At 45.2% G+C, this 12426-nt stretch overlaps 1 protein-coding gene across 1 annotated transcript in view; it reads right to left on the minus strand.

Annotated features, from left to right (window-relative positions):
* Positions 1 to 12426, minus strand: part of il1rapl1a (interleukin 1 receptor accessory protein-like 1a) — a gene marked incomplete at both ends in the record, with an annotated part of 171940 nt that overhangs the window by 96987 nt on the left and 62527 nt on the right. The window contains 2 exon segments of the mRNA XM_080412775.1: positions 3865 to 4051; positions 10292 to 10577. Of these exon segments, the coding sequence (XP_080268901.1) occupies positions 3865 to 4051; positions 10292 to 10577 (473 nt within the window).

A 12426-nucleotide genomic window follows, 5' to 3' on the forward strand; every position in this document is an offset into this window, starting at 1 on the left:
ATTTTAGGCCTCAGTTTTTAAAAAGAATCCCTGGCCACATGACAAAGATTTTTTTTTAAAATCCCTGTCCACACGTAAACGCAGAAACGCATTGATCAGCTGCAAGTTTCAATTTTAAATCAGATTTTACATTTATTTTATATATGAGGGGCCAAATACGTATACATTTTTTATCCCACGATTTTGTAACCCATATTTTTTCACCCAGTGCCAATTGACTATGTAATCCTGGGCTACTCTCCCTCTGCCAGCCTAGGGAGAGCCCAAGCTGAAGCTCATGCCTCCTTCAATGCATGAGGAGCAAGCAGGCCGCTTCTTATCACCCGACAGGGGGGAGGTTCCCTGGTTAGACGTAGCGCGTGGAAGGAACACGTTATTCCAACCAGTTCCTTTCCCCTCCATCAGGCGCCCTGGCTGACCAGGGGGAGGCAGTATAGTGACCAGGATTACTGCATGTTTTTGTGAGGGTATTAACTACCCTAGGAGACACGGGGAGAACATGCAAACTCCACACAGAAAGGTCCTTTCACCAACCCCACCTAGGGTATGGGCACTGATGACGCGGAGGAGAGAACACGCCCCCAGCGCCCACAGCGTCCCCGGCGGGAATTGAACCCAGGACCTTCTAGCTGTGAGGCGACAGCGCTACCGACTGCGCCACCGTGCCCCTCAAATACGTATACATTTTAATCACATGTTAAGGCCCAATACTGCAATAGCTGCATTGTTTTAATAGCATACGTGAACAAAAATAAATGAAAACAACATTATTAGGGCGCAGCTGCAGCGAAAACAGATGAGTTTTACTTAATCAATTCATTACATGGGCAGTCGGAACGGTCGTCCCAAAACACCACGCCCCACGCACCTTTTGAGCGGGCCATCCACGGCCGCTCCATGGTCGCTGGATTTTGACCCGGGGCGATTGTGTTTTAGGGCGACAGACCCCGCATTCACCCGTGTGCGCACCGCGCGCTACTCGGCGCAGTAAGAGGGTTTTCAAAGCTTTTTCATAATAATACAAGAAAAAACGTGACACTCAGTATAATGAGTAGCTTATACTTTCTACTTAAGTATATTTTGATGCCAATACTTTTGTACTTTTGCCATAAATGAGCGTGCCTTGTTTCATAGACTCTCTCTCTCCATTTATTATTATAATGACCATGAGCGGTCCGGTGTTTATGTATTGTTATATATTATTATAATGACCATGTGCGAATGCGCGATGACGTCATCGTACCTACATGAGAAATGTGACAAATAGTATAGGCTAGCCTACGTGTCTGGTACCAATACAAAAAAAGAAACTGGTCTGAACTTGTAGATCTGCTACTTTTGCATTAAAACGGCGATAACAAAGGAACACAGGCTTGTACCGCATACAACGCTGCCTGGCCAGGAGTCGGTGCGTTGCTTACCGGCCTGTCTACGACCGACAGACCTCCGCCGCGGAGGCACAAGGGTGCTATTGCCTCCTCCCATGCCCACCAGGGGAAGCTCTGCTCCGGGTAGTGGCCCCTGGTCCATGCCCGGGCGTAGGAGAGAACCACTTTGCGCATGTCAAAAGTTATATTCCGAATGAATGCTTTGGTCATGTAAACGAGGAATACTTTTATTCAGGTCCCATGTAAACAGGTGAGTGGATCAGATTCCTCTATTCGGAATGACTTCATTCGGAATGAATTCATTCTGAATGAATACATGATGGTCCATGTACCCGCAGCCAATGTTGGTCACATGGTGCAAGTAAATAAATGTAGTTGAATGACAATTAAAGTTCAGCAGATAGCCTTATTTACTTTATCTGGTTTGATCATTTAATTTCTTCTTTTTTTTACAACTTGACAACACATTTATCACCACTTTTGTTTCTTCTGTTTATAGGCTATCCAACCAACCGTGATGCAATAACAACTCAATTTATTGTCTGCGTCGTCTAATATATGAAAATAATATAGTTACAGATGATGTACAGTGTGATCCCAATTTGTCCAGTGACACAAACAACTACTTTGTCAGGCATTAGAACATATTTTAGATTTTATTGAGCATTTCCAGTTGAAATTACTTTCCCTGTCAAGATAAAGCAAAACGTTTTAACTGGAGTGGTATGAAAATATACTTTCATTAAGCCACTACAGCCAGGGGGAAAGAAATTAAAGCTTAAAGGAGTATAGTTCACCCCAAAAAATCTATCAATTACACACCCCATGAAGCCATCAATTCATGGAGATTTTTTACTTTTTGTTGCATTCCTAAGCCAATAATTTGAAGACGGGTTCATCGGTCAAAAGGAGACTCAATAGGAGACTCAATTGAGTCTCCTATAATGGAGATTCCGCCAGTCATACAATTATTGGCTTAGGAATGCAACAGAAACAAAAAATCTCCATGAATTCAAGGCTTCATGGGGTGTGTAATTCATAGAAAATAAGATTTTTTTTGGGGGTGCTGTGCCTGTGAATGATCCAAGCACCACCCAGAAATCACCTGATAAAAAAAAAAAAAAACTTTTGGCACCTTTCATGTTAAAGGAATTATAAAAGTAAATTGTTCTCGTCTTTCTGTTGTTGTTTTTCAAAAAACAAGCCACATTCAAACGGCCATAGCTCTGGAATGGAGGATCGCGACCGGCCATTTTCCCCCCCCCTATACTACCGGACTGTGCGTGTAATGAGCCGATCTCTGTGAGGACGGAGGTCACGGAGAATATATTCCATGATTTTTCAAAGGTACAGTAAAATCGCTGTTTTTGCTGGCAAGGGGACCGGAGACGGATGAATTCAGTGAAAGAGTTAATGTTGTGGACCGGAAAATTGAAATTTTGGTAAAGGAAGTGATACAAAATGTAAGTATCCTGGAAGAACAGAATGTGCAGCAGCAATTACTTCAGCCACTTCAGAGAATGTTACCCATCAGGAGCTGCTCTCTAATGTGACGCAATAGAGCACCGAAGTCCTGACGTGACTCGTTCATCCCCAGGTTTGCGGAAGTAATTTCTCTATGGAGAATAACATTGGGTCATCTTAGAATCGTCTCATATAAGAATTGTGGTCCAAAAATAAACACCGCGTGTCGGCGTTATTGTCAGGGAGGGGGTTCTGTATCGTTTATGATAGTCAGTCACTTATATTTGATACAGTCTGTTTCTGGCGAAAATGTAACTAATTCGGCGGAAGTAACATTAGCGTTTTCTCACCGTCAGTTGATGCTTCATATCCATAAGAGTCAACCCGCCGGGGTCATGTGTTTATTTTTGGAACACAGTTCTTATTTGACGCGATATTCAATACGTCTATGGGATTCAGAACGGGGGTGGAAAACTGCGAACCAGGTAGACAAACAAAGGACGTGTAAATGACGTCAGACTTCGGCGGTCTATTCTACGTGTCCTCTTTAGAGGCACAGAACATTTACATGCAAAAGCACCAGTCGCAAAGTGCTGGAGTTTTATGTATTCAGCGGAATACATAATTGACCGCTATTATGACAGCCCACATCTATTTATTTTACTATTTTGACCCAATCTGCTTTAAACCATTAAAACCGGGAAAGCATCTGTGTCATTTTAGATATTAGCGTTGGATATTCAAAAATAGCAGATATACAAGCTCACAGCGTGTCACTTCGTGCCACACTGCGAGCTTGTACAATTGCTATTTTTGAACATTTTTGAAAAATCTTGAAGGTGTGCAAACTACTGATTTAGAAGGCATTTGTAGAATCGGCCTCAAGTCTTAATGGGTTAAAATGCATTCCAGAGGGGAGTGCACTGTACACCCTGTTTGCGTGGTGGAAAATGCTCCAGTTCTGTGCATGACCCTGAGCACTCATGGCCCACAGTATTCCAAAGTGTCCCACCTTGTACCAGATGATGTCAGGCTCTTTGCCGGGTTCTATGTAGTCTTCTATGTCGGGACAGAGGATGTCTTTGCTCTTGCTGAGCTCAGCCTTCTCTGCTCTTCTCATGTTGGAGTTGTAGCACAGATCAGTGTCATTCTCCGCCACCGTCAGAGACATGGACACCTTCATACAGTAGGTGGAGTTCCTGCGGGAAATCACACAGAGACAGAAAAAGAGAAATACTTAGTGACCCTTTGCTTGAAACATGGATCATGAGACATTATAACTGGCAAATTGGCACATTATAACTGGCAAATTGGCACATCACTGGCAAATTGCACACACGCACGCGCGCGCACACGCGCACACACACACACACACACACACACACACACACACACACACACACACACACACACACACACACACACACACACACACACACACACACACACACACACACACACACACACACACACACACACACACACACACACTAGGGTGACCACCCGTCCCGAAATTCGCGGGACAGTCCCGAAATTGGACCCTCTGTCCCGCGTCCCGCACAAGCAGGGCAATGTCCCGAAAATCAAAGTTATGGGGAAAAAAATATATATATTTTTTTATTTTATAAAAAAAAAAGATTTCATTAAATTTTTCTTTTTGCAATACCCTCTTATATCTGTGAAATACTATTCTTGGATAAATGTAATTGGTCAATGCTGTATGTATTTGTGGAACGCCATTGGTTGGGGGGGAGTGGGGGGTGGACCAAAAAACAACAAAATCCGCGACTCCGCGTCCACACTCCACAGGTCACAGCTGACAGGCAGCTCACGCACACACAGGTACAACAGTGCGGACTAGTGTCATCGCTGCGCGGCAAAAATACAAAGCGAAAATGGAGGAAACAGTGGAAACTCCTGCTGCTAAGAAAAAAAGGCTCTGCTCTTATAACAGGGGAGAGTAAAATATACATGGTTGATATCTGTGTCAAACGACCCAAACAAGGCAGAGTGTACGATTTGTCGTCGGAACTTCACTATCACCCATGGAGGAGAGAATGATATTAAGAGGCATGGTGAGTTGTTGTTTGTTATAATAAACAATGATTAGTATTTGAGAAACGGTCTAGTTGTTGTCTAATATAATCCACAAAATACATTAGTATAAACCCATTTTGTTTGAATATTTTATTAGGCAGAAATTGTTTTTTGTGATAATAAATTGGTAAAATCAGGCAAAAATATGAATTAAATAACATAACCCTAACCTAACTCCTAATCCTAACCCTAAAACCAAAATAAAGAAACCAAAAACTGGAGAAAAAAAAACGGACCCCTCGCGCGCGCTGCGCGTGCATCCCGCGATGTCCCGCGAAACGGGTTAATCTGTCCCTCAATGGGCCTGTTTGGAGGTGGTCACCCTAACACACACACACACACACACACACACACACACACACACACACACACACACACACACACACACACACACACACACACACACACACACACACACACACACACACACACACACACACACACACACACACACACACACACACACACACACACACAAATACTGTATATGGTATTTTTATTTTATGTTTAATACGTTCTGGCAAAACTGTGTGCAGCATAAAGCATGTCATAATGTATCGTAAGGCATTTGTTTTCTGCTGTGATTATAATTGCGATCCACCTGCAAGGCACTTACAAAGCCTGATAACAGACTTCAAATAATATTCATCTTACGTTGGAAGGTACTGGGGGTTAAATAAGAGTGCACCTCCATCATAAAACACAGTATTTAAATACATTCTGTCAGACAGAAGCAGAGAGGAGGACAATCCGCTTGCTCGTTATTCCAACAAAATCTCTCTCTCTCTTCCCTCTCTTCTCTCGCACATACACACAGACAAAAAACAACAACCACAAAACAAAACAAACCATCCACACCACATTCTACTCTCACAGACACACAACATTCACATTCATATCACACACACAGACGGGGGGAAAAAAAACATATGCATACACAAGCAGGATCTAATACATCTCTTTTTATTCATCTCTCTTTTGCTACCCCCCCCCCCCCTCGCTGTGTATTTGTGGGGTTAATAATAACGATGTGTTCAGCAGCTTTACTGAGTCAATGACTCACGCTCACGACCACTATTGGATTTATAGGGAGGAGATGAGAGAAGGGGGTGGGGTGCGGTGCGTTGGGGTGGGGGAGGCGGGGGGATGACAGCCAGGCCTGGGAATGCTAATCAGAGAAGAGGATCACGGAGGAGCGAGCGGGCCCCCAGCGGAGGGCACGGGAGAAGCTGCTTCATCATCACAATAAACGATGCAACTAATGCCCTGCACTAAGTCTCTAACTACCCCAACAACTAAACTTTCTAATTAACACCGTAATCAGCTCTCTGACATAACCTTCTAACTATCTAACTCTCTGACTCCAATTAACTCTCTTAACTAACTCCCCAACTCTCTTCCACCACCCGCACCTCTGCCAGCGGGAGGCAGCATAGCAAAGGACACCTCTCTTTCTCTCTATGTGTGGGCTACTCATCCCCCACTTGCCATCATCCTCATTATCACGATTGCGTCGGTCGTCGGTCAGAACTGTCATCTTCTTCATCCTCGGCATCAACGCCATCGCCTTCACTGGTTGCCCCAGTCTCCGGCAACACAGTGCCATTCTAAATCCAGCCTGAGGATGGGGGGGGGGGGGGTATTCCCCCTCCCTACGCTACCCCTGTCTGTCTGTCTGTCTATCTGTCTATCTGTCTGACTGTCCGCTCTGCACACGCTGGCCTGAAGTCAGCAGGCTGTGTACACGCGGTGACCTGCATGTACACAGCCATATGGACTTTCATTTCATTTCATTACATTACATTTACTGCTGGCCAGATGCTCCCATTCACCGTAAATGACAGGGTTTCATATGATCTACTCAGGTTATGGAAGCAATAAGGGAGTCACCTCTCTCGTATAAACACCTCTGACCCCCGGGGCCATAAAACACTGGCGCATACCCCAGCTGAGGCTCCCCCATGGCTCAGCATTATGATACATTCCTGGTCGAAACATGAGGGGCAGAGGGACTCTGTAGAATAAGAAGCACCACTGCTGCATCATACTGTAGCTGAAGGCTGACTGCAAAGGGCATCCGGAAAATGCTGTAGGCGGCACAACTGAGTGGTTGCGAGATACCAACCCAAGGCCACGTCCTCTTGATGTTGGGATGTGATATTATATTGACTCATGATTCCACCTATATTGCAGTGAAAGATAAGTGTAGGAGGCTGCATCACAGTAAAATCCTGAACGTTGGAATGTAATGCTTAATTTATTCTCCATCAATACGACAGTGTCTTGAGCTGAAAATAGCCTGTCTACAAGCTTACAACGAGTTGCGGATGCGCCGCGTTCTGAGCTTGTAGATCGCCTATTTTCAGCACACAACACTGTCATTATAATGAAGTATAAATCAGGCTTAACGGGTCCATTTGGTTAGGGATTATGTGACCCTTGTGGGTCCATTTGGTTACATTTGTACACTCTCAAAGTTAGAAATGGATAAATCAACATTGAGGATTTTACTGTGTAAAGTGTAGCTTATAGTAGACTTGGAACATGTATCTAATCATTAACAAACACAGATAATACAGGATAGATTGACCCACAAGTGTCCCTTTTACACTGGACTTTGACACACACACACACACACACACACACACACACGCCCAGCCCAGCCCAGCCCAGCCCAGCCCAGCCCAGCCCAGCCCAGCCCAGCCCAGCCCAGCCCAGCCCAGCCAGCTCTACCCGGTATAAATGTTGTCACCATGAGGAGATTATCAGAAATGACCTCTCACAGGCAAGACACCTGAGCCTTTGAAGGCCCTCAGGGAGCCAACGCAAAAACGAGAGTCCTCTCTACATGCTAAATGGATGCACAGTGGCATTGTGGGAACTGGGAATCCGTCAGTGGTCATTTGATCGATAGACAGTTGGGGGTCGACGCTCCGTCCCGTGGCGTCGTTGACGTCTGTCACACGCTGTTTGAGTGGGGCTGCGTTCGGGACATTAGTCTGCGGCTCACGTTGGCCACGATTCTCCGCACGCTATTATCCAACATGGTGGATAATGTAATCATGGGAAGGAAATAACACGTGGTGTCAGCCACTCAAGAACACAGACTCATTACCAGGAGTATATGAATTCATTCATCAGGGGGGAACACGCATTGAATACAGAGGTGCGCGTGTGCGCGCGCGTGTGTGTCCATACAGAGAGAGAGAGTGAAAGAGCGAGAGTGAGGAATTTCAGGAATATCCTACGTTCTATATGCTGAGATGAAATGGAGGGTAACAGAAACAGAGGAGTGAAATAGTCAGTGCGAGACTCAAAGAGACAAAGCATGAGGGCGAATGAGAGAGAAAGAGAGAGAGAGAGAGAGCGCGTGAGAGAGAGAGAGAGAGAGAAAGCGCAGTAGAGAGAACACACAGTGAGATTGCTATGTAAATGAAGTCACCTTCACACTAGGACTGGCGATTAGACTTAAATTTTTCAGACAGAGAAGGACAAAGATAACTATTCACACGCACATTACGCCCGCATCCATAAATGCATGTGCAAAAAACACGTGACGAAATTCACGCAAACATACACAGACAGATACACACACGCAGACACACACAGGAGACATAGACAAATGCTTTAGGGATTCTGTGAGCCTCCGTATCTCCTTCTGAGAAAAACATCTGGAGGGCCTCAGTGCAAAGCCAAACTCAACACAGGGGGGGTTTAATCAACATTCATAGATACAGTACACAGCACCGCGACACTACAGCGCGCTACCCTCTGTATGTAAACTGTCAGTGTAAAGTCCGATTTTGTGTGAGAGCCTCACAAGTGCACCAGAATGGTGCATAACATCCGTGTATGATCAAATGAAGCCGTGCGAATGTACAGTGCAACCCTGCCTAATCTGAACCCCATGGAAATGGAGGCAATTTGGCTGAAATACATTGGAATAACATTTAGAAATATGACACTCGCGTGCATATACGTACATTCTAACATCCACCACACAGTCTAATTGCCAGTTAATATGTTTTTAATTGCATGCGTCGGTAATGAGATTCCAGCAATTATGCACAATGTAACTAAATATGTATTGCTGCATATTTAGCTCATTAAGCAGGTCAGTTTAAATATCTGAGGGTGTGATAAATTAAGTTCTGCTCTGTTCATTGTATTGCACTGTGGAAGGAACGGAAGCTGAGACAACAGAGAATTTCCTCTCTCTTATTCCTTCCCTGTAGGGAGTTGTAGAGGAAAGTGTTTGGGTCATATGCACTAAAATGTGTGACTCAAAAGCTTACCCTCTAACAAAAAGACAATTGATTTCAGCTCAGAGGCAAATCTCTCGCAGTGCTCTGATTAGGGCATCTGAGAAGTTTGAAATCCCCCCAGCTCAACACCAGCCCACTGAGAAACACCCAGACCCAGAGGCACTTCTTGTTACGGTGGTACTCTGGAGAATTACTGTATGCTCCGAATTTCCGACAAAACATTTGGATGGGAAACCAAAGCCCCATTAGCATAGATAGTCAATAACCAAATACAACAGGGACACGTACCCATTGACAGTAGGAATGTGTCCTGAAATAATTCACATCAGATTAGCCCTATGGCGATCAGTAATGAAATGTAGCATGGGGCTGGAGTGTGTGTCATCTCACACACACACAAACACACTCACCCGGTCACACTCAATGTACTCTGCAAGCCTCTCTGGCTCTGTAAGAGGCCTTTAACCGGGTTTATTAAAAACTCTGTGAAATGAAGAGCTGCAATGAGCCGTTTATTGAGGGATGTTCTCCTCAGTAAAGGTTAATAAGTTACTGCCACATAATTATGCATCTTGTATTAGGCAGTCTCACTCCGCACCGCCCTACTAAAGCGCGTGTGTGTGTGTGTGTGTGTGTGTGTGTGTGTGTGTGTGTGTGTGTGTGTGTGTGTGTGCTAGTGTTTTTGTTTAATTATCTCTCATTGTCCATATATCTCCCTAGTCACTTTTCATTGGTTAGCAAGTGCTCTCTGTCTGTCTCGCACGCACGCACGCACGCACACACGCACACACACACACACACACACACACACACACGCACACACACACACACACACACACACACACACACACACACACACACACACACACACACACACACACACACACACACACACACACACACACACACGCCCACCCCAGCTCCCCCTCACACTACTGTGCCTTGCTCTAGGCTCGTTCTGCATTCTGTATCATGCTCCTCTGTGTACAGTATATATACACTATGTATTATATAGTACGCACATACAGTCCACTCATAAGCAACACCAGCACCACCCTGACATTCCTCCTGCCTTACCGTAGCACGCAGGAGTACAGGCCCATGTCCTGGAGGTCGGCGGGTCTGAACCAGATGGAGTCCTCCTCCTTGCTCATGCGCACGCCGTCGAAGGAGATGGGTTCCTCGAAGTCGCCGTGGCCCAGGCCAGAGCTACGGTACCACATGAGGCTGAGGCCCACGCTCTGTGCCTGGCTGTAGTTGGCTCGGATGTAGCCGTAGAACAGAGCACACTTCAGTCGCACCGGCTCGCCCTGCATCACCCGGTACTTCAGGTAGTCCACCGACCAATCCGTACAGCCATCCACTACAGCAAGGAGAAAGAGAGAGAGAGCGAGAGGGGGGGGGGGGGAGGGGACAGTAAGTCAATATCATTGTATTCAGGTACGAGGGGCGTGAATCATCCCACGAAAGTGACAATATGAATTTGACACTATTTCATTAATTACATAAAACAAATACATTAAAAAAAGTATTCATTAAATGCATACAGTATGAGCGCATGCAAAGGCTTGGTGCCAGAGGGGATACAAGACATGTTTATCATAAAGACATAGGCTAACACGAGATCGATATAACACAGCCTCACACATCGACTAGAGCAGACGAGTAACGGTAAGTAATCGGCCTCTTCTTTGATTAGAAAGACATTGGACACTGTGTACGATGCGTCAAGGATGCAACTGCTGCACATTGTGTCTGCTGTGTAACTCTGTGCTCCATACAGTAGTCTGTAAGCTACAGTGTTATTCGGATGTTACTGCACAATGCATGGCACGTCTTTTTTTCCCCCTCCGCTCCTATCCTCTTCTCTCCTCTCTCCTACACCCTCCAATTCCGCTCACACATTGCATGATACAGTAGCTACTGGCTTCAGCAGAGATAGCAGATACTCTCCAGCAATATCCAAACACTCCAAGACTCTGACACTTAGGGAATGAAGTGCAAAGTATCTCCATAAATGATGTCAGTACTCCTGAAGCGCTGAGGATGCACCACAGACCCACTGCCAGGCAGCGCTATGCTAGCTCATTAACTAGTAATACGCCCACAGCTCGTGATGCTATAGGCTTGCTTCTTGGCAAACAGTTCTATGCTGAAGCAACTACCACCAAAGATATCGATATCTGTACCGAAATCCTAACACAGGTTTTGTTTTCTCATTGCCTTAGGGGGTTTATGCTAAAAGTTAGCAAATGGTAGTTTCTCTCTGCCAGTGGTAAATGGCAGTGTGACAGTATGCTGTCACACTGTATTGAGATACTGAGCCCGCATCTCCAGGTAGTGTTCAGAGTAAAATGAGACTAACTGTCTTTCCATAGAGGTTAAACTATGGAGGATATGTGGTAATGTGTGCAAAAAATGAATTAAAGAAATAAAGCAAGGCAGAAAGTACAGTACAGAGGGCTGGAAATACATTGGACTGGAATCCAGTGAATCTGCCCCAGCCCCCAAAGGCAGTCTGGTTTATTCTACTGTCTTCTAACAAGCTGGTCTCTCTCATTCTGTTCCCAAGCTATAAGGTTAATCTGTGACCAACTATCATTCACTGACTAATTAGATTTTAAAAAAAGAAATCCATAGATGTGTATAAGTAAATAGCAGATCTACAGGCTCATAGCGCGGCACTCGGTGCTGCGCTATGAGCTTGTAGATCTGCTATTTACTTATAGAGAGAGAGCGGGAGTGAGAGATGGGGCGGTGTGATAAAGTAATAAGAATCCTGCTGTGTGCCAGTCTGTGAGTGATACCGGGCCTCACAGGGACAACTATGCTTGTAATTAATACTCTTAATTACCGAGCGTGTGTGTATGTACGTATATATATGTGTGTGTCTGTATCTGTGGGTGTGTTTTATGTTCCCTATACGAGCGGGTGTCTGCCTAATTATTTTTGTTAATTACCAGTTGGTTAGGCCTCATGTGTGTATGTACTTATGTGCATGAGTATGTGTGCAAAGATGAGGGAGAGAGACAGAGGCAGAGGGAGAGAGAGAGCAAACTTGTGGGGGAATCATGTCTAATTATCGCCCTAATTATCAGAGCAGGCTCCCTTCTGTTGACAACGAGGCACAAACAGGCGCGCCACGCGCACACACACACGCTCATATGTACGTGCTCGTGTGCACAGCTCACAGCCTATGCCCTATGGAATCT

The sequence above is a fragment of the Gymnoscopelus braueri genome (assembly GCF_963280865.1).
Source record: "Gymnoscopelus braueri genome assembly, chromosome: 18".
Lineage (NCBI taxonomy): Eukaryota > Metazoa > Chordata > Actinopteri > Myctophiformes > Myctophidae > Gymnoscopelus > Gymnoscopelus braueri.